A 25,206-nucleotide genomic window follows, 5' to 3' on the forward strand; every position below is an offset into this window, starting at 1 on the left:
TGTTAAAGAAATCAGGATGGATGTTTAAAGAGCTTTCAGACAAGCTTAAATGTAAAGAGCTATAGAGAAAACTGAAGAAACGGGAAATAATCAAAGAGGAGTATAAACATATAGCCTGTAAATGTAGTGAGAAAGTCAGTAAAACAAACTCAAAATTATCTTAGGCTTGCTAGGTAGGTATTTATGTAGTGGTTGGATTGCTACCTCTGAGAGGTTATTTGGCTTTGTGTTCCTGGGGATTAGACTGGGTGGTTCTTTGGATGCATCCACACCTATAATTCTGTGAGCAGATTAATCGATAATTGAAATATGTTTTTATTATTATTATTATTATTATTATTATTATTATTATTATTATTATTATTATTATTATTATTATGGTTACTTATATCTCATTTGTTTCTCTCCACAAAGGAGATTCAAAGTGGCTTACATTAAAAGCATCAAAATCCATACAAACCGATTTAAAACATATTCAGAGTTAAAACCACAGTACCCCCTCACTTTATCTTAAAAACCACCTTTAAAAGCTTGCCTGAGTAAAACAGTTTTAGCCTGCTGCTGGAAGGACAGTAGGGTGCGGGCCATTCTGGATTCTCTGTGCAGGGAGTTGCAGAATCAAGGGGAAGCCACTGAGAAAGGCCCACTGTCTTGTTCCCACCAACCGAGTTTGTGATGGAGATGAGACCAAGAGAAGGGCCTCCTGAAGATATCAGAGCCTGGGCAGGCTTATACAAGGAGATGTGATCAATCATAATAACCTGGGTTTTAAATACCATAAGCAGTACAGTAGAGTTCCGGTTATATGAGATAAACGGGCGGGCCGAATGTCAGATAACCAAAACTGTTGGATAATAGGGAGGCCCTGTTTTCCATCCCGGCAATCTGGGTGCTTGCCAGGAGGGAAAAGCCTTGTCCCTCCTGGCAAGCAATGGGTTTAAAGAAGCCCCTCCGCATGTTGCTGCCTAGCAACATGCAGCGGGCTTCTCCGAAGGGCCGGGTGCTTGCCAGGAGGGAAAGTCTGCTCCAGCCCCAGCTCATCCCTCCAGCAAGCACCCTGGGCTATATGTCGGATTATATAGTAGGTTGGATAACTGGAAGTCGGATAACCGGAACTCTACTGTACTTTGAATTGTACCTGGAAACAAACTGGCAGCCAGTGGAGCTGCTGCAACATGAGGGTTGTCTACACCATGTAGCCAGCCCCAGTTAGCAATCTGGCTGCAGCTCTTTGGACCAGCTGAAATTTTGGAACACTCTTCAAAGGCAGCTTCACATAGAGCACATTACAGTAATCCAGACATGATGTAACTAAGGCGTGTAGCACCATGGCCAGATCTGGCTTCTCAAAGAACGAGTGCAGTTGGCACATAATTTTTAATTGTTCAAAGCCTCTCCTGGCCACCGCAGACTCCTAAGACCTCCAGATTCAGAGCTGAATCCAGGAGTACCCCCAAACTGTGGACCTATGTCTTCAGAGAGAGTGTAATACCGTCCAGTACAGGCTGGATCCTTATTTCCTGGTCTTCCTTCCAACTGACCAGGAGCACCTCTGTCCTGTCTGGATTGAGTTTCAATTTGTTTGCTCTCATCCAGTCCAGACACTGGTTTAAGGTCAGGACAGCTTCCATGGCTTTAGGTAGGAAGGAGTAGTAGAGTTGTGCATATATAATGCTGTGTCAAGGCTGGTCATAAATTGAGCACTATATGTGGAATTTTCATGTCTTTGTCAACGCAGTCAAATAAGTGAATCTTCAATGAATAAGCATGACAGTTTCTTGTATGGTTACTGGTGAATGTTATTACTTATTGTGACAATGTGTTTTACTGTTTTTATTCTGTTTTATTATGAATTGCATTTTATGTAAGCTTCATTTTAATTGTGTTTTTGGGCCTTGCCCCATGTGAGCCGCCCCGAATCCCCCTGGGGAGATGGTGGCGGGATACAAAAATAAAATTATTATTATTATTATTATTATTGACACAACGACGTTGTATGACACAGCAAACAAGATAGACATGCTGGATTTCGTTTCACAAAACCACAAGTCGAACACTTCCCAAGTGTCTAGGACTGTGTGATGTATTTTCGGATGATGCGTGCAGATCCCAGCAGGGTGGCCTTTTGCAGTTGGCAGATCGTAATTTAGTCAATGTCTTGTTTCCAAATGCCGGCTGAGATCTTTTGGCACGGCACCCAGTGTGCCCATCACCACCGGGACCACCTGCACTAGTTTCTGCCAGAGTCTTTGAATTAATTATTATTATTATTATTAATTATTATTATTATTATTATTATTATTATTATTATTATTATTATTATGCATTTTGTGTGTGTAGTGTTTTGGAGACAGGTGTATTATGTGGGATATATATTGTTATGAAAATATTATTTTACACAAAAAAAATAGCAGTCCTTTTTATTCAGTAAGAGCTTTTCCCCCCAAATATAGGCAAGTTATCAGAAGCAATATAACAGTGGAATGTTAAACCAAGAGGCTGCTCAAACATTAATTGGTGCAGCAGAAAGCTATGTTGATATTGAAGGAAAGTAAGTCTTTCAGTTTAAATATACTTGTTTTTAAAATCTTCTAAGATATCATTTCTTAAATGTTTACTGTAATTACTGCCCATGTATTTATTGAATTGAAATATTCCGGTCTGGCAATGAATGAGTGCACAAATATATTAATTTATTGTCTACGTTTCTACTATAAGCTATTCCTTTAGGCGTTATTTCCAGAATATGGTGATCCAATTTACTTCTATATTTGTGATATATTTGTGTTATTCCATTTGAATGTACGTAGGAGTCCTAGTACTTTCTTAACAACTTTTTTGTGGTATTGCAGAATTACATAACCATAAATCTCATTGGTTGTTAACAGATTATTAGTGTTCATCTTGATATATCTTTTTTATGTATATCAAATAAACATTTCTTCTTCTTCATGGTCTCTGTGAATCACATAATTGGGTATTATCATGCATGTGCAGAGCACTGCCTCGAACCTTAGAAACACTAGGCAGAAAAAGTTTTGGCGGTAACTCACCCACCATCCAGAGGCCATATAAGGCCTGATTGCCACTGAGACTCCTCGGTTCCTTTTGTCGGTGCTACAGATGGTTCAGAAACATTTGCTCGTCGAGGTCTTCTTAGGTTTTTAATGTTTTCTGTTGGATTCCTATTCGTCTTCATTGAGTAGCGACTTTGGTCTGACCTGTGTCTGGTGTTTTGTCGCTCCTACTCCCTCTTCTAACTTTTTGTTCCATGAATACATTGTTTGCCCTAGTCCATGATGGTTTCCACCACTCACTTTAAGCAGTGTGAGCAATGTTCAGGCAAATTGTGTGATACAGATGGACACTCTGTTTGGGCAAAGGGCATTACATCTATACTTGTATCTATTGCCAGCCATTCATGCCTCAGCTAGGAAAAAATAGAGAAATTAGGCTTTGTTCCTCTTTGTACCAGCAGGCCCTCTTGTCTTCCTCGTCAATGTTGACTTTGGCTTCAAAACCCCTTTCAGGAACCAAACAAGTGGACTGTGGTCCTTCCACATCAGGCTCTGGATTGGCTTTGGGGAAACCATACCTACTTCGATGTCGTTGACGAAGGTGGCCGTTAAGCATTCAAGTGAAGAGACAGCTGTCTCTCATTCAAAGAAGACCAGAGTAGCCCCCAACTCCTGGGAAAAATTATGAAGAAAGGCCCATGAGGGCAAGGAGGCCAAAAAGAAAAAGGCCAAGAAAACTGCTAAGAGGGCCAAGTCACAGGCATAATGAACTGCCAATTCTATACCACAGACCCAGAGGGCAGGCCCAGAATTAGACCCGCCATGCCTTACATTGGAGCGACAAATTGATGAGATTTCACCCCGTTCTGAGAGTGAAGAACCTGAGGCATCTGTCAAAGCTGTGGGACTTCCATCTCCTACACCGCTGCCCAACTACCGTACCGAGGTGGTTGAACCAATATACATTGAACCTGTAGAAGTTCTAGGTCCTCTTCCTACCTCAGTAGACCACCTTGTTATGGCAGTGGTCCCTTTAGTGCTGCTGCACCACCAAGCCTTTTTGGTGCTGCCACAGCACCGATGTGAAAAGATTGGTCCTGAGCCTAGACCAACAAGGTCCCCAACTCTCCCAGACATGGATCCTTATACCCCTCCAGTGGGTACAATTCCCCCGTGAGGTTGATTCACTCAGTGGAGAATGATTTTCCTGACAATGACTATACTCCTCATTCTCCCCCTGGTCATAGGTCGACTCCTATGCTTCTTCAGGATACTGTTTCCCAAATGATTCCCCAGAACAGAGGGTCTCAATCATTGAAGCTTAATCTCTGATAGATGACCTGAGACAGTTTATGGATCCAGTGCTGCATATGGCCATGGCCACAGCCTTGGGCCTTGAAGTTAAGTGGTCAACACAGCTGTTTCACAATACCCAACAGGCTGCTTCTTTGGTGGCATACCTATTCTTCTCTCCATACTTGTTAGAATGAAATCGTCTTGGTCCAATCCGCTGTCGGTGCCTCCTATGTCCCTGAAATAGAAACTTGGTACCATATCAATGACTCTTACTTCACTTGGCTGTCACACTACCAGAACTCCATCGCTGTTGATGAAGCTCAGTCAAGATAAAGCCAGCATTTACATGCGGCTCCAGTAGATAGGGAAAGAGGATTGACATAATTGGTAGGAAAGCTTATTCCAGGGTGACCTTGTTGACACGTATTGCTACTTATGGCGCAACCAGGCATTATATAGCCTCGGGATGGTGGGTGAAGTTACCGCCTAAACATTTTTGCCTTGTGATTCTAGAAGTTTTTGAGCAGTGCTCTGCGCATGCACAAAAATATCCAATTGCGTGAATTTAGAAGACCACTAAAAGAAATACAATTACAGGTAAGCAACCTGTCCTTCTTCATGGTCTCTGATGGCTGTATGTTCCATCTCCTAGAAAAGTTCTAGTGAGTTCCAAGGTCTTAGGCCAGGCTGAAATTTTTATTCTTCATTTCGGAATCTTTCTTTCAGATCCCAAAATTTCTGCAAAGAGAAAAGTCAACTCAGATAGGTATACTGTACTTAATACAAAAATAAGCTATGTGGAAGTGGCCATATTTCACAAAACATCTAGTTTTTAAGAAATCTTTAATTTTAATATTAAGTAGTGAGGTGGTGCTTGAGGTTGTAGTCTATTTCAAAAATAAATGGGCTCTCCTGGAGACATCCAATAAAGGCAATTCAGTCCAATTTTGGCCATTCAGCAAGGGGGAGATGGGGAGTCTGGATAGAACAATAGCCATAAAAAGCCATAACGTGGTATACTTCGCCCAGTTTTACTATGGGGTATTTCTTTTTGTTTTCTCTGAGTGAATCGTGGTTGGTCATTGTCACTGGAAAATCCCCATGTCACCACGCTTTGTGAAATGAGATTTCCTGGCACCTGAAGTTTTTTTAATGGAATTCCGTATGGTTTTCCGTTGCTTTCCTGCAAATTTTATACTGAAACTTGGTAAGATACCTTGTTAAAACTAGTTGAGTGGCAGAAAAAAATGAATAAAAAGCAAGCACAGGATTTCCTCTGAAGAAAATCATGTAGGATTGCATTTCTAATGCTTTCATAAAGCTGCTGCGTGTTCCCTGCTTATTTCAACCTGTGATTCCATATTAACACTGTATTCCAATAATTTTGGTAAAGTTATTCCACATTTGAGTGATTGTGTATTACTCTTTTCAGTTATATATTACTTTAAATATTCTAGGTTTATGAATATTCATGAAGTAAAGACATATTGGGAAAGCAAAGGAATGCTGGTGACGATGAAGAAATGGCTGTCTGATTGGGTTTACAATGTGAAAGATGAAACAACAAAGGCACCAAAGTTAGTAATGTTTAGTAAACTATAATAATAGACATTGCTTAGAATTAGAAGTCTGAATCTGTGAATTTGATTAAGATAGATGTTAGCATTTGTATTATGTCCAGGTTTGTGGAATAAATAAACCCCTAATGGTATTGAATTGCTACCAAGCTGAATTTAAAGTGCTGGTCTTGGCCTATAAATCCATAAGCAGTTCTGGTCCAACATACATGTCTGAACATATCTCCTCCTATGAGCCAACAAGAGCTTTAACATCGGCTGGGGAGGCCCTGCTCTCGATTCCACCCCTTTTGCAAGCACGATTGGTGGGGGCAAGAGTCGGGGCCTTTTCAGTGGTGGCCCCTCGGCTATGGAACTCCCTAGCAACATCAGGTAGGCTCCATACCTTCTGATTTTTAGAAAAAAGTTAAAGACCGGGCTCTGTTTAGAAGCGTTTGAAGAATAAGTTATGGAATTCAATGCAGTCTGAATAAGAATTATGAGCAAGGATTATGAGTGAATGGAATCATGCTATGTTTTTAATCTGTTTATTCTATGTGTTTTATTTGTTTAATTGTTTTAGTGTATGGCATATGTTTTATTATTGCTATGTTTTGACACAGCATTGAATTTTGCCGGAGTTGTAAGCCACCTTGAGTTCCTTATGGGGTGAGAAAGGTGGGATATAAATGAAGCAAATAAATACATAAATAAATAAGAGGTAAGGCCTTAGTGCTAGCATTCATGGTTCTAGAACAGGCATGCACAATGTTTGGCCCTCCAGGTGTTTTAGACTTCAATTCCCACAATTCCTAACAGCTGGTAACCTGGAATTTCTGGGAGTTGAAGTCCAAAACACCTGGAAAGCCAAAGTTTGCCCATACCTGTTTTAGAACTTCCCCAAGATCACTGTTTCGTTGTTGGTGCAGCTGTGCATTGCAGAGTAGAATTAAGGCAGGGTTCAAAGAAGCATGTTTTTGTGTGTTTGGTGGTGGTGGTGAGATATGTTGAGAAAGTATTAAAAACCTTCTAGATCCTTAATGCCGGTCAAAGCAGAGGTGCCTATCTTAGAATGATGAGTTTGAAAGAACCAAATTGCAGCAGAGAAATAAGGTTAGAGTCCTCAGCGGGAAGCACATTTATTGTAGAAATACATTATAGAAATATATTCCTGGATAGAGGCAGCCTGCTTCTTTCTAAATCAGTTCACAACCTTGGTATTTCTAGTTATTGAAGGATTTGTGTCAACTAGGGGAAAACATTGTGATGCATATATTATATGGAAAAAACATAGACATAATATTGATCTAGAAGTACTAAAATGCTCTATTCTGAATAACGGAAACCTCAAATCTTTTTTTTCTTCCTCCTGTACAGAAACAAGTTTTTGAGGCTGTGTCACCAAATAGTGTTTATGGAAGAGTTTGAATATATAAGTACCATGATAACATATTTGAACAGTGTACCTATTATTCTTAACTTTATAACGAGTGTGAATGCAGAATATCTCCCACAACTAAAAATGTGCAACTACTACTTTCTGTGCCTATACATAGGAGAAGCTGCCCTGAAGGTATTAATTTTGTAATAAAATGCTTGTATCAGTCGTAATTTAATTGGTTTTACAAAATAGTATATGACACTGGGATTCAGGGTTCATTTTTCTACTTTGAACTTATAAAGTACACTAGGTAAATTTGGACCATACACATTCAGCCTCAGAGGAAGACAATGGTAAACTTCTTTTGAACAAATCTTGCCTATGGTAGGGTCACCATAGGTTGAGTTTCTTGAAGGCACACAACAACAAAAAATTAAATTTCATTTGACAAAGGATGTGAAATTGAAAATACAGTAGTGTCTCACTTATCCAAGCCTCGCTTATCCAAGCCTCTGGATAATCCAAGCCATTTTTGTAGTCAATGTTTTTAATATATCAAGATATTTTGGTGCTAAATTCGTAAATTCAGTAATTACAACATAACATTATTGCATATTGAACTACCTTTTCTGTCAAATTTGTAATTTGATGTTTAATAGGTTTTTCCTTAATCCCTCCTTATTATCCAAGATATTCGCTTATCCAAGCTTCTGCCAGCCCGTTTAGCTTGGATAAGTGAGACTCTACTGTAGTAAAAATGTGAAATAGTACACTGTTCTCCTTATAGTAGTATCACTTTTTTACTTCTTTCTGATTTTGTTTTTATTGATATTATTTGCGGCAATTACAATTCTTTACACCTAGTTGCTGAACCAGATCTTATCCCATTCAAGGTTGCAGACATATTCATGAAGAACTTTATATCATAAGTCAATCTTCCAAGGCATTTGTAATAGTTGTGTGTCCCAGTGAACACATAGCTTTTTAACACCTTCTGAAGACAAAAAGACATATATGTTGTATTTACATGAATCTTAAGGCACACTTTTTTGGCTAATGACTATGCCAAAATTGGGGTGTGTCTTAGATTCATGTAATATGGTAAAGCACAGGCAGGGAACAAAGGAGAGGCAGCAGGAGTGTGTGGTAGCCTCCTTGCCTGCCTGAAGTTGCTGCTGCTTTTGCCCCTTCTGCTCTCCACTGGCTCCGTGCAGCTTTTGCCTTTGCCCTCCTGGGATGTCATGGGCGGGGAGGGGCTTGTGCCAATCAGTGCCCAGTTGAGGCTGGTGTAAGGAAGCAGCACAAGCAGGCAGCCTGGTTTTCCTGAGCGGAGGTGAAGGGGACAGGTCTTGGGGGGCAGAAGAGGAGGAGGAGTCTTGGGGCAGATAGGGGGGCCAGGATGTGCTCCTGCTACCTCACATGTTCGCACATGTGTCTACCCACCCTTTTAAACGTTTCTGTCTTTTCCACCTTTCCCTCCCTTTCTGGCTCTGGCAAGGTGGCGTGAAGGGGGCATGCCCCAGGAGAAGAGGAAGAGGCGGCAGCAGTGTTTTGGGTCAGACATTTGCTCCCACTGCCTCACCTGTGTGCGAGCTTTCTGTCCTTTCTACCTTTTCCTCCCTATCATTTCTTTCCTTCCTCTTTCTCTCTCTTCCACCCTTCCTTATTTCCATTCCGTTCTCCTTTTTATCCTCTTGTCATCCATGCCCCCTCTTACTTGCTTTCCTTTTTATGTCTTTCCTTATCCTCTTTCCTCCTTCTCTTTCCCTTTTCTTTTTTCCTTTACTGCCTTCCTTCCTTCTCATTTTCCTTTTGTGTACTATATTGGAATTGGCTACCTGTCCTTTAAAAATGCTTCAGTATTTTATAGAAGTTAATAATATTTCTGAAGTGTCTTCCGTAGTAACACTTGACCTACAGCTGTGAGGAGCTAGCCACACTACACAGCCAAAATACACAGACATCAAAGATCTTCCAGACTGGAAATCTGTAGGTTTATTTCTCAAGAGGATATCTCATTCCAAATTTTCTTTTAATGGCTATTTAATTCTTTTTTTTTCCGCATCCTTTTCTTTCTTCCTCTTTTCTTTCTTTCTTCTTTTCCTTTCCTCTTTTCCTCTTCCTTTCTCTTCTTTCCTCCCATTTGTGCTTTCCTCCCTTCCTTTCCTCTTGTCTTACTTCCTTTCTATCCCCATCCACCTTCTCTTTTATTCCTTCTCACCCTTCTTTTCCTCTCATCCCTTTTCTTCCTCTTTTCTTCCTTTCTTCTTTTCCTTTCTTCCCTCTTTCCCTTTTCCTTCCTTTTCTTTCTTCCCACCTTTTCCTCCCACCTTCCTTTCTTTTCCTTTCCTTCCTCTTTTCATATCTTCTTTCTATCTTCTATCCATCTTTTTTCCTTCTCCTCCTTTTTTTTCTTTTCCTTCCATCTTCCCTCTTTTCAATTTCCCCCTGTCTTCTTTTGAGTCTGTCTGTAACTTTTGTACAGAATTGAACAAAGGACCCAGCAATCTAGCAAAAAGGTTAGTTTAGATGACATTGTCCCATGTGTTATCTGTGCAGTAGAAGAGATTAACCCACTCCTTGGCAAACAATGGACTTTCATGATAAGTTCACAGTGTACTTTGCAGTGATGGCTATAATCCATTCTGTGTGGATTCCACCTCTGCACCTATCCAGAATGTATCCTCCCAATGGTTACCCAATATTTTAATCTTATTATTTTCTTGTAATTGAAATTTTATGCATACCAAAATATTATTCATTAGTGGAGAATTGCAGAGATGTGTGTGAAAAACTATCAAGATTTCTTATTCATTCATATCGCTAGGACATAGCCTATATCTTTACTCAATTTCACTTTTATATATAAGTTTCAAGGTGTAACTTGTAGTATATCAAAGACCACTCTTACAATTTTTTTCATTATGTAAATACCTTGTATATTGATCAATAGGTCTGCTGAGAGTTTAAAAACTTCCTGTGTTGTGTTTTTATCTCACTGTTTATAGCTACAGTGCTATGCTAATTATCTAGATACTGTGTCTACATATGTGATATAAATTAGTATGTGAATGCATTTTCCTAAATATTTGGTGCATGTTTAATGTCTACTGGATATTTAATGTAATATCAGTATAATATTTGTTTTCAACAGGCTTTAGCAATGGGGAGGACTTATATCTATTACCATTGGAATCAGTTTGATCTTATAGTAATAGTAGTTGGAATTATAGATGTCATGATTATTAATCTTTTTAAAAATATGACACCATCATACCCTATGATAAATACAATCCGGATATTTCGATTTGGTCGCCTTCTAAGAGTTTTCCGTCTCTTTAAGGTAAATGGGCATTTCTGTCTTATTTCTGCAATGTGGTATCAAGCTGTTACATTTAAAAACTTAGAATTTGGCTTGTTTCTAAGCTAGATTTAAAAAGTTAATTTCAAACGAATTAAAATATTCTTTATTCATTAATATTGGCTTGGTTTAAATCCATTCATTAACATATTAGCTTTTAAAGTGGATAACCTAGTAATAACTGAACTTTCATTAGTGCTTGTTCTCTGGCACTGAACAAAAAGATTCACCCAGGTAAGTGATATGTCCTGAGTATTTGGAACAGCAATAAAATTACACAATCAAATTTGAGTTGACATATTGTATCTTATTTTAGAAGGTATCTCCTCCTATAAACCTACAAGAACCTTAAGATTGTCTGGGGAGGCCCTGCTCTCGGTCTCACCTCTCTCGCAAGCGTGACTAGTGGGGATGAGAGACAGGGCCTTCTCAGAGGTGGCTCCTTGGCTGTGGAATTCCCTCCCCAATGACATCTGGCAGGCTCCATCCCTTTTGGGCTTTAAAAAGAAAATAAAGACATGGCTATGCGCACAAGCGTTTAATGAATAAGCTTTTACGGCTTGACATCGTTTGGACCGAGGATTATGCGCAAGGCTTTTGGATGAACGGATTTAAACACTTTACTTGTTTTAAGTTTTGTATATTGTTTTTAATTATTTAATGCCTAATTGTTTTAATTGCTCTATGTTTTGTTTTATTGCATTGTTGTTTATTGGCATTGAATTTTGCCAGATTTGTAAGCTGCCTTGAGTCCCCTCAAGGCATCTTATCTCAAGTAGGGACAAAATGGCTGATACTCCCATATAAAATCCAGATTACCTGATTTGAACTGGATTATATGACAGTATAGGCTCATATAATCCAGATCAAAAAAGATAATGTGGATTGTCTGTTTTGATAACCTGGATTATCTGGCAGTGTAGAAGATGCTTCACTTATAGATATAAGTGAAGACCTTTCCCCAGAAAGAAAGGTATTCACTTATATCTATGTAATGCTACAATAGATCCAAATACAGTAGAGACTCACTTATCCAACCTTTGCTCATCCAATGTTCTGTATTATCTAACGCAGTCTGTCTCCCGCCTGGATCCACAGCTGTTTCTCTAGGCAGCAATTATATCTTTATTTGTAGTCAATTTTTTAGTAGTCAATGTTTTTTTAATCAATTTTTTCAATACATTGTGATGTTTAGGTGAAAATTCGTAAATACAGTAATTACTACATAATGTTACCATGTATTGCACTGCATTTTCTGTTGATTTGTTGTTAAACATGTTTTGGTGCTTAATTTGTAAAATCATAATGTAATTTGACGTTTAATAGGCTTTTGCTTAATTCCTCCTTATTATCCAACATTTTCACTTATCCAACATTCTTCCGGCCCATTTATGTTTGATAAGCAAGACTCTACTGTATGAGCCTACCATTCATCCAATCTTGAATATAATAGGTATTTAAAATAGAAAAAAATGTAAACTGAATCCTGCAACATGATCTGATAATTGTGTAGCTGCAAGAGAACTTGGTATCAGTGATGAGCCTGATACTAGAGAAAAAAGGAAACTGAAAATAAGAAATGCCAAGGTAAAAAAGAAAGAGTTGTATCACAAGCATGCTGGCCCTGATTGTTTCCTTTCTGGAATTCCCAATTTCCCTGTTTTCAGAGTGTTGCTCTTTATTTACTGTTCTGGTTTTAGTGATTATATTGTTCTGCATTATTATACTACAGTAATTATTACATATTATATCTGCTTAGAACTGGATTATATAAGGCCTCTTCTACACAGCTGTATAAAATCCACACTGAACTGGATTATACGGCAGTGTGGACTCAAGATAATCCAGTTCAAAGTAGATACTGTGGATTATCTGCCTTGGCATTCTGGGTAATATACCTGTGTGGAAGGGACTTGAGTCTACACTGCCATATAATCCAGTTCAAATCAGATAATCTGTATTTTATAGGCAACTAGCTGTGCCCGGCCACGTGTTGCTGTGGCAAAGTATGGTGGTATGGGAAATAAAGTATTGAGGAATTGGTGGTAGTTAAGGTAAAGGGTAAACGTTTCCTCCCAACATTAAGTCCAGTCGTGTCTGACTCAGGGGGTTGGTGCTCATCTCCATTTTTAAACCGAAGAGCCGGTGTTGTCCGTAGACTCCTCCAAGGTCATGTGGGATGACTGCATGGAGCGGTGTTACCTTCCCGCCGGAGCACTATTGATGCACTCACATTTGCATGTTTTTGAACTTCTGGGTTGGCAGAAGTTTATTTCCTAAAGGTTGTGAATATACAATATTTCTGATTGGTTTTTTTTTTGTCTGTTGGAAGCAAGTATGAATGCTGCAATTAGGAAAAATGATTAGGATGTAATGGCCTTGCAGCTTTAAAGCCTGGCTGTTTCCTCCCTGAGTGAATTTTTTTGTTGGGAGGTGTTAGCTGGCCCTGATTGTTTCCTGTCTGGAATTCCCTTGTTTTCAAAGTGGTGTTCTTTGCGATATTTTATGTGCTTCTACTGTCTGTGGCCCTGAGAAAAAGGAAGATTTGCCAGACTTTGATGATGGGAGTACTTTGTTGGGAGGTGTTAGCTGGCCCTGATTGTTTCCTGTGTGGAATTCCCCTGTTTTCAGAGTGTTGTTCTTTATTTAGTGTTCTGATTTTAGAGATTGTATTGTTCTGTTTTATTATACCATATTAATTTTTATATATTTTAGTGTTTTTGAATACTTGGAGCCAGATTGTATTCATTTTCACGGTTGACCGCAACACAATAATAATAATAATAATAATAATAATAATAATAATAATAATAATAATAATAATAATAATAGCAATGATAGCAATGATAGTAATGATAGTAATAATAATGACTTTGGTAATACACAGTGCTTCACTCCCTTCTCAGCTTCCTTTCTGGAAGAATCCTTTCTTGGGAGGTGTTAGCCGGCCCTGATTGTTTCCTTTGTGGAATTTCCAATTTCCCTGCTTTCAGACTGTTGGTCTTTATGTACTGTCCTGGTTTTAGAGATTATATTGTTCTGCATTATTCTATCCCAGTAATTATTTCATATTAAAGTAGAATCTCACTTATCCAACATTCGCTTAAACAATGTTCTGGATTATCCAATGCAGTCTGCCTTTCATAATCAATGTTTTTGTAGTCAGTGTTTTAAATTCTTTGTGATATTTTAGTGGTAAATTTGTAAATACAGTACAGTAGAGTCTCGCTTATCCAACATAAACGGGCCGGCAGAATGTTGGATAAGCGAATATGTTGGATAATAAGGAGGCATTAAGGAAAAGCCTATTAAACATCAAATTAGGTTATGATTTTACAAATGAAGCACAAAAACATCATGTTAGACAACGAATTTGGCAGAAAAAGTAGTTCAATACACAGTAATGCTATGTAGTAATTACTATATTTATGAATTTAGCACCAAAATATCACGATATATTGAAAAGATTGACTACAAAAATGCGTTGGATAATCCAGAACGTTGGATAAGCGAGTGTTGGATAAGTGACACTCTACTGTATATAGATATATAGATGTGGATCAGGCCTAAGTGCACTCTGCCTATGCCCTGGGCACCATTTTGGCTGGGGGAGTTGCTAGGATACATGAAACAAAGTTTGTATACATTAGATCATCAGAAAGCAAAGCACTTGCTATCTCTGTCACTCTTGTAGATAATTTTGAATTTTGGAGTGTTATTATATTTATACTCTGCTTTTTCTCTACCAAAGGACATTTTAGAATTTAAGGTATTTCTAAAGATATTGTCTTGCATCATCTCTTGTCTCTTCTACCTCCTATTTACCATCTCATTGCTATGATAACTACCTTTCATTTTAGGACACAGAGCCAGAAGTGAATTGACAAATTCTTCCAGGTTTTACATACATTTTTTCTGACATTCTTGGTATTTGCTCATGAGTTGTTTTTTGCACCTTATTCAAAGAACTCAGTTGTGCGGACATAAGTCTTGGCTGGATGTTGCAGAAATTGCAGTAACTAATGTCATTAACTTTACTAAATGTGATGGATAATGCAAAAATATAAATAAAAATACATTCTGTATTTCAGCTTACGCTACCCACATTGATTTTTGTATTGGATAAACAAATAAACAAACAGCTCACCTTCCGGTATGATATTGCCAAAGGATATGTTCAAGGTGAAGAAGATATTAAACGTTTAATTGAACAGATTTCTGGCCATGAGAAGGTTTACATAGTAAGTACAATAATCATGTATTTTAAGGAGTAAGATAAATTATTCATGGCATCATGCTTCATTTTTATCATATTAAATGTCAAGAGCATATTTTGAGAAGACAAAAATAACTTTTGTTTGCACACCAAACAGGAGGATACAAAGGGAGACTGGCTGGGTCTGGGCGATTCTCAGATGAGCTGGTAATAGCTGTGTGTTTAAGATATAGAATCTCTAGAAAACTGTTCAGTTTCTGGCAAGCAATTATATCCATGATACCTTCTACAGCACAATTCCTTTCTGCACCATAGTAGAAAAGTGGCCCCAAATAATGTGAAGTTCGGAAACAACAAAATAAATACTTTCTGGCAGTGCAGGAAGACAATCCTTTAAAGTGGGTCTGTCTTCTTCCTCAATCAGGAAAGGGACTTTTTTCCAGTTGAGTCCTGCTTGCGCAGTTCCACCCTGATGGGCTAGGTTGGTCTTGCTATCCCTGGGCACTAGCAGATCATGCTAGTTTTCCTTCATTGCTTACCATCCTAATGGGGCTGGTGGTATTGAGTGGAATAGCCAGTGGATGCAGCTCTGATCTCTCTTTTAATGCATTGAAAAAGTGTATTCAGGTCTCCCTAAAGGTTTGAATCAGTCTACTCTCTTATGTGGTGCAGAAGTGGTTTCCTGTGGGAATCTAGTAGGGGTTACAGAGAATGTGGTGTGTGAGTGAAATACAGCTTCAATCATCTCGCTACATTGAATGTTCTTACTTTCCTCCCCATTGTAATTAATGGCTAGGAACTTCTCTGGGAGCTCTATAAATGGATTTCATTAATTGAGAGTCAAGCAATAGAAGCTGAGGGTTTAGATGGGTGGGTGAGACAGTGATAGGTTTGCAGGCCAAAGAAGGCAGCATTTTGAGTGCGTAGGGGAAAAGCATGAAAAGAAAAAACCTTAAGAGATGGAGATAATTCTTTCAAGAATCTAAGAATAAGAGAAATATTTTGATAAGGGTTCTCAAGGTGTCAGCTCTTGTGGTTCAAGCTGTGTTTGTGGCTTTCTTGTTTGCCAGAACTTTGGTTCATTGGGCTAAGAATTTGCTAATCCTTGTTTCCTAAGAAAGAGAATTACATTTGCCAAGATATTAAGGCATTGGCAAAAATTGGATTCTCTACAATTTAATTATTGTGCAGTGGCAGCTGATATGGCAGCTGGTATCAGTTGTAGTTAAAGAACAGGAGTGCAAATAACAAATCCAAAGTTAATTTAGCTGTATGTCCTTTTAATGGAGTTGTATTATTTGGCAATGCTCAGGGTGAGCTATAGATGGAGACCAAAGATTTTTTTTAAAGCATTAACCTTTTTTGGTGAAAAAAGAGGAGAAAAAGTCCAAGAGCTCAGTCCTTTGATGAATAGAGCCCCAAATTTCAACATAGGGATTTTATGTCCTTTGGATCAAATTATTACTCAGCCAAAAAGCAGTTTTGACAACGGTCTGCAGTTAGGGAAATTTGGGGTTAGAGTCAGGGTCCAAAAGATGATTTCTCATGCCCACTGCTCAATTAATGATCACAAGAGCTGTCTCGACATTGGCAGCTTTACTTCCAGGTGGTTCTCTTCCTGATTTGTGCAAAGCAGTGACATGGTCACAATAATCAACATTCATCTAGTGCTATTGTCTTGACTTCAGGGCCAGATCAGTTGCTTATTTTGAATGCATCATTTACTAATGCTAGCCAAAGGCAGTCGGTCACTTGTTGAAGGTGATAGGATAGGATAGTGGCGTTTCTGTTCTCTTCCTAGGTTCTAGTAGCTCACTGGAATGGTTGTCAAAGACTACAGAGGAAAAAGACTATTGCAAGAAAATATGTATTTTTCTCTAACATAATTTTGTCCCATTTTAACAGGAAATAACCAAAATATTGGAAAAAAACAAACAAGAGGCTATGAAGGAGTTGGGTATGTGTTTAATGTATTTGCATACATACAAATGGCTGCATTTCAGTTGATACTTCTGTGGCAATAATTTGTATATCTTTACTCCAGATTTCTATAAGAATCTGAGTTGATGAGATTTAAAATGCTAATGTTTTTATTATTCTTACTAAAAATGAATTAATCCTATGATTGCTGATCCTTGTGTAGCCTAAATAGCAGTGTCCTTCCCAATGAGGGAGGTTTGATCTTAAGGGAGTAATCACAGAGACCATGAAAAACAAAATTACATTGCTTACCTTCAATTCTGCTAGTCTGTGGAATCCAGTTAATAGCCTTACAGTTCACCTAATTCTGCCTGCAATCATTTGACGCTCTCCTGTAGAAGCCATTGCATACAAACTGTTATAAATGCAGCTGATGATTTAGAGTCACAATAGAGTCTGTTTTTCTGTTGACAATAGCTTCCATTCTGCTCCTGGGCTCATTTGAGGTGTTAACTATTACCTAGACACCTATAACAGTTTGGGACTGGGATACAATCAGAGACTTTATTCCATGTTCCCTTTCCTTTGGAAATGCAGTTGATTGAAAGATTTTAGTATTACTTCAAAGAGCATAGGTTGTTCTATGATTTTCAGGTGGGTAGTTGAGACCTTCTTATTTAAAGTATTTTATTGAGCATTTTCAGTTGGCTGTTCTGGAAGTGAATGGGATACTGTTTTTTGCCAGGCTTTTTTAGATGGACTCTGGTAAAAGTTGGACTCTGACATTTCCTGCACTAAATTTTGGCCACAGCTGTAGAAATTTGACAGAGACAGTGGCATAGCCCTTGGTATCTTATTGTGAATAGCTCTTCTTTGTGTTTCCTGAAAGAAACTAAACCCTTTTCTTACTATTCTTTTCCATCTCTGAGTCTTGGTTTTTTGCTAATGTTTTGTTGGCTTATTTGTGTCAAAAGCATTGCATAAATAAATAAGTTTAAAACTGATAAAAAGTGATCACAAACAGCTAAATAGTTTTAGACTAACAGTGGGCAACAGCGACTGCATTGTCTGTAGCTTTAAACAGTTCTTCCTCTGTGCACGAGGCAGGGAATTGTGGCCAAGCATACAGAAGCTGGGTTCTTTGTTTTACTTCAGTCACACAAGGTGGAGGATTCTTCTAGGTACCCTGTTTCCCCTAAAATAAGACATCCCCAGAAAATAAGACCTAGTAGAGGTTTTGCTGAATTGCTAAATACAAGGCCTCCCCCGAAAGTAAGACCTAGCAAAGTTTTTGTTTGGAAGCATGCCTGCTGAACAGAACACTAGAGCATGCAGGATTGGTAAATGTATGTACCATAGATTGTTGTGCATGGAAATAGGGGTAGTAACAAGAAATACTTGCTAGGATTCACAGTTTGTCTGGCTATTCTTTGTAATGACAACTACTGTACAGTATATAATAAATGTTCATTTTTTTGTTTAAGAATAAATGTGAATTCTTCTTCATGGAAAAATAAGACATCCCCTGAAAATAAGACCTAGCACATCTTTGGGAGCAAAAATTAATATAAGACACTGTCCTATTTTCGGGGAAACACGGTAGTGCCATTTTGCCAGGTTGTCTTTTGATCTGCCAACTATACTTTTCTGAGTCTGTTCAGGGACTTCCAAGTTGCCCGTTCTTGGTTTGCTCCTGGAGGAAGACCCTTGTGGGGGGCCATCCAGTTGGGATTGCCTGATTTTGCTGCCTACAGGGATAGTCTTGCTGTTACTCGGGGAACATTTAGAGGAGTGGTGGTTCTCATGAAACTTTTCCTTGATTTAAGTCTACTGGGAGGAGTCTGATAGCCATACAGTGGGTAGCTTTCACAATGTTCAACCTTATTTCTCTCACAGTTGGCAGCAATTTCCTGTTGCACATCGGGGGCCACTGCCAGCTAGCTTATAGAGTCTATCTTCTGATCAACTGTGGACATACTCAGTTGACATACTCAGCAGTTGAGTAAGACAGGGCCAGGGCTGATGTTCTTATTAATTTTGGGTCTGTCCCCCATGCACTATTAGTAAGTTTCTGCAGGATGTTATTGCGTGCAGCTACTTTGTGCTTGGTGTTCACACAGTGTTTCCTAAATGTTCGTGTTCTATCTAAGGTGATGCTGAGATAGTTAGGGTGGGAACAGTGTTCAGGCTCTTGGCCTTCCCAGGGACCCTTCAGTTCCCTGTTGGCTTCACGATTACGTAGATGGAAAGCACACACTTGTGTCTTGGCAGGGTTAGGCTTCAGGTGGTTATCTTTGCAGCAGCTGGAGAGATCTTTGAGGGCATTAGTAAGTTGTTTTTCAACTATTTCAAAGTCTTTTGCTTGTGTTGTTAGGCCAAGGTCATCAGCTTATATAAACCTCTTTGTGAGTGGTGGTTGTGGCTGGTCATTAGTAAAAATGTTAAACAAGGTCAGTGTAAGAACGCTGCCTTGAGTTAGACCATTCTTTTGCCTCCTACATCTACTTATCCTGCCCTGGAACTCCACATTGAAGCTGTAGTTTTCTATGAGGGTCTGGATGGTTTTTGTAAAATTGTAGTCCCAAGTGATATGGTAGACTTTATGCAGCAATTTTCTATGATGCACCATGTTATAGGCTGCCATAAGGTCCACAAAACCTGTTCCTGTAATGAAACCTTTCTCATAGCCTTCCTTGATATACTTGGTCAAGTTAAGAATTAGAGCTGTACAATTTTTCCTTGGTCTGAAGCCTGCTTGTTGTGAAATAAGCTGGGGTTCAATAACAGGCCTAGTTGATTTAATAGCATTCTCTCTTATATTTTATACAGATGACATAAGGGAGAGATTGGTCGGTAGTTCTTGGCATTGGAGGCATCTTTACCAGGTTTTAAAATGACAATAATCTTAATTTTCCTCCATTGTCTGGGAATCTGTTTGTGTGCCAAGCATTTATTGTAAAAAAAATCAAAAGTCATTTTTCAGCTTTGGGGCCCAAGTGTTTGATTTGCTCCATCATTAGGTCATCTAGGTGGGTGCTTTACCAGTTTTGCATCGCTTAATAGCGTCTCTAAGTTCTTTCAGATTTATGGGACATGACAACTAGTGGATTTCAAGTTCTAGTGCCCTGTTGATTTTCACCTTTACTCTGCTGCAGTTGGTTTTTCCATTCCAAATTAGCTGGTATACTATCTGGTCTGATGTTACATTTGCATGTCCACAGTTGATCAGATTATCATTATCCAGGCTTCTCAACAACTGCCAGGCTCTACGACTACTCTTGGACATATCAAGGTTCTCAAGCAGCTCTATCCAGCGGTCTTTCTTAGCATTAGCTATGGCTGTAGATAATTTATGGCCTGCTGCTACAGTTTCATCACTGTATGGATTCTATTGAAATAATCTGAGGTATTCCTGTAGCTGAGTTAGCGATTCTTCATTTAGGCCTGGTAGGTAGCTTGTACAATAGCCTCTAGGGCAGTGGTTCTTAACCTGGGGTCCCCAGATATTTTTGGCCTTCAACTTCCAGAAAACTGGTAAACTGGCTGGGATTTCTGGGAGTTGAAGGCCAAAAACATCTGGGGACCCCAGGTTGAGAACCACTGATCTAGGGATTGAGAGCCTCAAGGATCTTTTCACAACTTCTACAAACAAGTCATAGCCTTCTATAGAAGGTTCTATATCCGAAACAGCTGCTTCCAAGTTCTCTGTAAACTTTGTCTAGTTAGCTTTACCGAAATTATATCTTCTACAAAAAGGGACACTTTTTGGTCTTACAGCTTCATATGCTAGCAGCATATTGGTCTATGTGGAATATTTGGTATTGGGTTTATTACCCTTTTAATGCATTGGTGGGCTATGCTTTCATTTACAAAAAATCAAATCAGGGTTATAACCATGCTTCCATAGACCACTATTAAATGATGCTGGTAATTTAATGTCATGGAGAAGGCTCATTTTGCTATTTGTTTTGTTGGCTGTAATCATATATATTAATTAATGCAAATTAATGGACAAATGTTTAAGAAACTGGTATAGACATAGCCAAAGCAATAATGTTAATAAGTGGTAGGACAAACTATTCCAGATAAATAGTTTACTTTCAGGTGATTGGCATTTAACATTTCTTGTAAAAAAAGACAATGTTTTTGTTTGTTTTTAGGGCTAATGCAACGTGATTACCCCGAAATAGTTACTGCTGTGAAAACCAGACAAGCAGTACAAACAGTGCTGAACACAGCTTCAGAAACCCTTAAGTTTATGATATCAGGAGGTATTGTTGATAGAAATGAAGGAGCTGAACTGCATAAGGTAATCTGAAAAATCAGTCCCCATACACCTATGCATGTAATTTACATATTATAACATGTTTCATTACGAAAGGCGAAGGAATGTGTTCATTTCTGTGGGATTTACTTTTTGTAGGTTTTCATTAGCTGAGGAAAGCCTGAATGAAGCAAAGATGCTTCTCTGTGTGGGAAAGATGAGGGAGTTATTGCTCTGGTCTGGGAAAACATGAGCGGAGGAAAGTTGTCTGGTTCACCAAAGCAATGGTTGGAGGAATATTCTACCAACATTGTCTGAAGAGAATTGGCTTTATTTTCTCTGTCTTTCTTCCAGCTAGGAATACTTCAATCTCCATTCACCTTTTTGACATGGGGAAATCTCTCACAGATGCTGAGAAAGGCTTCAGTACTACTATGAACTGGAGACAGATATAATTGTTGGAACAATTTTCATTAACTAAATGGGACTTCTCTTTTTCTGTTAAAGTTCTCCTCCACCTAAGCCAACAATGTGATCCTCCACCTAAGCCAACAACATTCACAAAACCCCTCTTCCCTTCTCAACATCCTTTATACGTTTTATTTGTAAGTATAATAACTCATCAAAACTAATCAGGTAGTGAACATTGTAATATCAGAGCACAACAACAAATAATAATAATAATAATAATAATAATAATAATAATAATAGCAACCATTTTATTTTTTTACTCCACCACCACCTCCCCAAAGGGACTCGGGTGGCTTACACACGGGACCAAGCCCAGAGCAAACAACAGAGTTTACCAACTAAAAACACAGCTAAAAACATAATATATCATTATTATCTAATTAAATAATTAAAAACAGCAGGGTATAAAAATCATCAAATATATAAAAAGCAAACTTTGACAATCAGTGAACAGAAATATAGTGGGCATAATCAGAATTAGAGCATGGACTTGTGCAAGAACCAGACTATAGGGCCAGGGCTAGGGATAAAGTGCTGAGTGCAATCTATCTGTCAATTAGGGTTGGGTGTTCATGAACAGGGACCTAACCATAATCAAATGCACACTGAACATCCAGGTTTTGAGGTCCCTGCGGAAGGTGGACAGAGTAGGGGCTAGCCTAATCTCCCTAGGGAGGGAGTTCCAGAGCCGGGGGGGGGGGGGGGCACCACCGAGAAAGCTCTCTTTCTCGTCCCCACCAGCTGTATTTGTGATGGTGGCGGAAGCGAGAGGAAGGCCTCCCCGGCAGATCTTCAGGCAGGTGCCAGTTCATAGGGGAAAATGCCAGTTAGATTTCGTTACATGATATTGTTACTACGAGCTTACGAAACCTTCCTCTTAACAAAACACAATACTCCTTGATATCTGTAATTCACATAGAAGGCTGTTTGGTCCCTGTGTAGAGTTATTGGGAACATACAGTACTTGTGTGGTCAGAAGCTACAGTCTTTGCAATGTAAAAAACAGGGCTGATGTTCACAAAATCATCAACCAAAAAAAAAACACCGTCAGTCTTTAAGGTACCAAAAAGACATTGTGGCATTTTGGCTTTCTGCAATACAGTAGAGTCTCGCTTATCCAACATAAACGGGCTGGCAGAACCTTGGATAAACGAAAATGATGGATAATAAGGAGGGATTAAGGAAACGCCTACTAAACATCAAATTATGTTATGATTTTACAAATTAAACACTAAAACATGTTTTACAACAAACTGACAGAAAAAGCAGTTCAATACACGGTAACGTTATGTAGTAATTACTGTATTTACGAATTTAGCACCAAAATATATCAATGTATTGAAAACACTGACTACAGAAATATTAAATACTAAAAGGCAGACTGCGTTGGATAATACAGAATGTTGGATAAGTGAAGGTTGGATAAGCAAGAGTCTACTTTACTATGATACTTCCATTATACCATCTCTTTGCAATAACTAAAAAGTGCATTGATGATAAATTATTGTGTGATGATTCTCACCCCACAGTGTCAGACATCTGTTAAATGGAACAAGGAGAAAACTCTTCTCATTCTGTTGTGTTTTCTACTTTATTTTTATAAAACATGACTGCTGAAAACGCTATAATTTGTAGGCCATCTGTAGCATTTGCACAGGTAGCATGTTGTAATATAATAATAAGTAATAATTTTATTTCTTACCCGCCTGTTATCCATGTGAGGAAACTTGCCCATGTTATCCATGTCCGTCTTGCATGTTCTGGACTGGGAAAATAACTTCATTTCTAGTCTAAAGAGTTTCCATTAGTTCCTGGTAGACAGTCATTATATTTTTCTACATATATTTTTGTTTTTTCCTTCTTTCTTTTCCTTCTTTCAATTATACGTAAGTTCAGAAGACCTTTAAATCTAAGTGGCTTAGAATGGATTTTGTAAATGTATTAAAGCAATTACAGACTGTAGTGATAAAGGCCTGTGAACAAACCATTGGATACCAAACTAAGAAACATCAAGACTAGTTTGATGAGAATGATAATGAGATCCAACATGTAATCAATAAGAAAAGAAAGGCTTTCCAAATATGGTAAAGAAACATAAACAGTGCTTCTAAGAAAAAGATCTGTGCTTGTGTTGAGGTCTAGAAAGGGACCAGAGAACTTAAGAACATATAAGATGTAATTGTGGGGTCTACTACAGACCTTCAAGCCAGATGGAATAATTGGATGAAGTTTTCCTTGATCAGATGACAAAAAATACAGAAATAAGAGATATAGTTGTAATGGGGAATTTCAACTACTCTGATATTTGTTGGAAAACAAACTGTGCCAAGAATACAAAGTCCAACAAATTCTTCACTTGCCTTGGAGACAATTTTATTGTCTAGAAAGTAGAAGAGGTAATAAGGAAGTCAGCTATTCTGGATCTGACCCTAACCAACACTCAGAATCTGGTCAATGGAGTGGAAGTGGTGGGATCCTTAGGTCGGAGTGACTATATGCTCCTTAAGTTTGTGATACAAATGAAGGGTGAAACTAAGAGAAGACAAACATGTATTCTAGATTTTAGGAGAGCTGACTTGAGGAAATTTAAGGAAATACTGAGCGTAATCCGTGATTCCATGGGGTTAAGAATGAATGGGAGTTTCTTAAAGGTGAGATATTGAAGGCACAGTTGAAAAAAGTACCAACAAGGAGAAAAAATAGGGGAAGTGTAAAACAACCAGAATGGATGTCCAAAGAACTTTTAACTGAGCTAAGATTTAAAAGAGACATGCACAAGAAATGGAAAAGAAGGGAAATCACCAGAGAAATTCAAACAAATAACCAACGTATGGAGGGAAAAGGTTCATAAGGCTAAAGCACAAAATGAATGTAGGCTTGCTAGAGAGATTAAAACCAATGTTTTTTTTCATGTCAGGAGTGACTTGAGAAACTGCAAGTCGCTTTGGTGTGAGAGAAATGGCTATCTGCAAGGATGTTGCCCAGAGGACGCCTTGATATTTGCTGTTTTGCCATCCTGTGGGTGGCTTCTCTCATGTCCCTGCACGGGAAACTAGAGCTGACAGACACCCCGCTCCCCACATTCAAACCACTAACCTTTTGGTCAGCGGTTCAGCCGGCACAAGGGTTTAATCCATTGCATCACTGGAGGCTCCATTAAAACCAGTAAGAAAGGGTTTGGTTATGTCAGTAGAAAAAGGAAGAAAAAAGAAACAGTAGGGCCTCTGCGTGGAGAAGGTGGTGAAATGCTAACAGGATAGGGAAAAGGCAGAACTGCTCAACACCTTATTTGCCTCAGTCTTCTCCCAAAAGGAAATTGGTGTTCAACCTGAGCAATATGGAGTGGATGAGGTAATAGGGGAAATGCAACCCAAAATAAGTAAAGAAGTAGTCCAGAAATATCTGGCTACTCTAAACGAATTCAAGTCTCCAGGGTCATATGAACTACATCCAAGAATAATGAAGGAACTAGTAGAAGTAATTTCAGAACTGTTGGCAATAATCTTTGAGAATTCTTGGAGAACAGGAGACTCCCAGCAGAGAAAATCTTCAAGAAGGGAAAAAGGAGGACCTAAACAATTACCGTCCAGTCAGCCTGACATCAGTACCAGGAAAGATTCTGGAGCAGATCATTAAGGAGGCAGTTTGCAATCACTTAGATTGGAATTCTGTGATTACTAAAAGCCAACATGGATTTCTCAAAAACAAGTTATGCCAGACTAAT

General features: G+C 38.6%; 1 protein-coding gene across 17 annotated transcripts in view; it reads left to right on the forward strand.

Moving 5' to 3' along the window:
• Positions 1 to 25,206, forward strand: part of LOC100554144 (sodium/hydrogen exchanger 10) — a 117,496-nt gene that overhangs the window by 55,942 nt on the left and 36,348 nt on the right. For 15 of the 17 annotated variants that reach the window (XM_062967558.1, XM_062967544.1, XM_062967553.1 and 12 more), the window contains 7 exons: positions 2,454 to 2,551; positions 5,771 to 5,890; positions 7,247 to 7,442; positions 10,405 to 10,593; positions 14,703 to 14,852; positions 16,733 to 16,784; positions 20,908 to 21,056. In XM_062967558.1, the coding sequence (XP_062823628.1) occupies positions 2,454 to 2,551; positions 5,771 to 5,890; positions 7,247 to 7,442; positions 10,405 to 10,593; positions 14,703 to 14,852; positions 16,733 to 16,784; positions 20,908 to 21,056 (954 nt within the window). The remainder of the gene's footprint in view (positions 1 to 2,453; positions 2,552 to 5,770; positions 5,891 to 7,246; positions 7,443 to 10,404; positions 10,594 to 14,702; positions 14,853 to 16,732; positions 16,785 to 20,907; positions 21,057 to 25,206) is intronic. The other 2 variants (XM_062967550.1, XM_062967555.1) reach the window with 2 other exon arrangements.

Source organism: Anolis carolinensis, chromosome 1 (assembly GCF_035594765.1).
Source record: "Anolis carolinensis isolate JA03-04 chromosome 1, rAnoCar3.1.pri, whole genome shotgun sequence".
Lineage (NCBI taxonomy): Eukaryota > Metazoa > Chordata > Lepidosauria > Squamata > Dactyloidae > Anolis > Anolis carolinensis.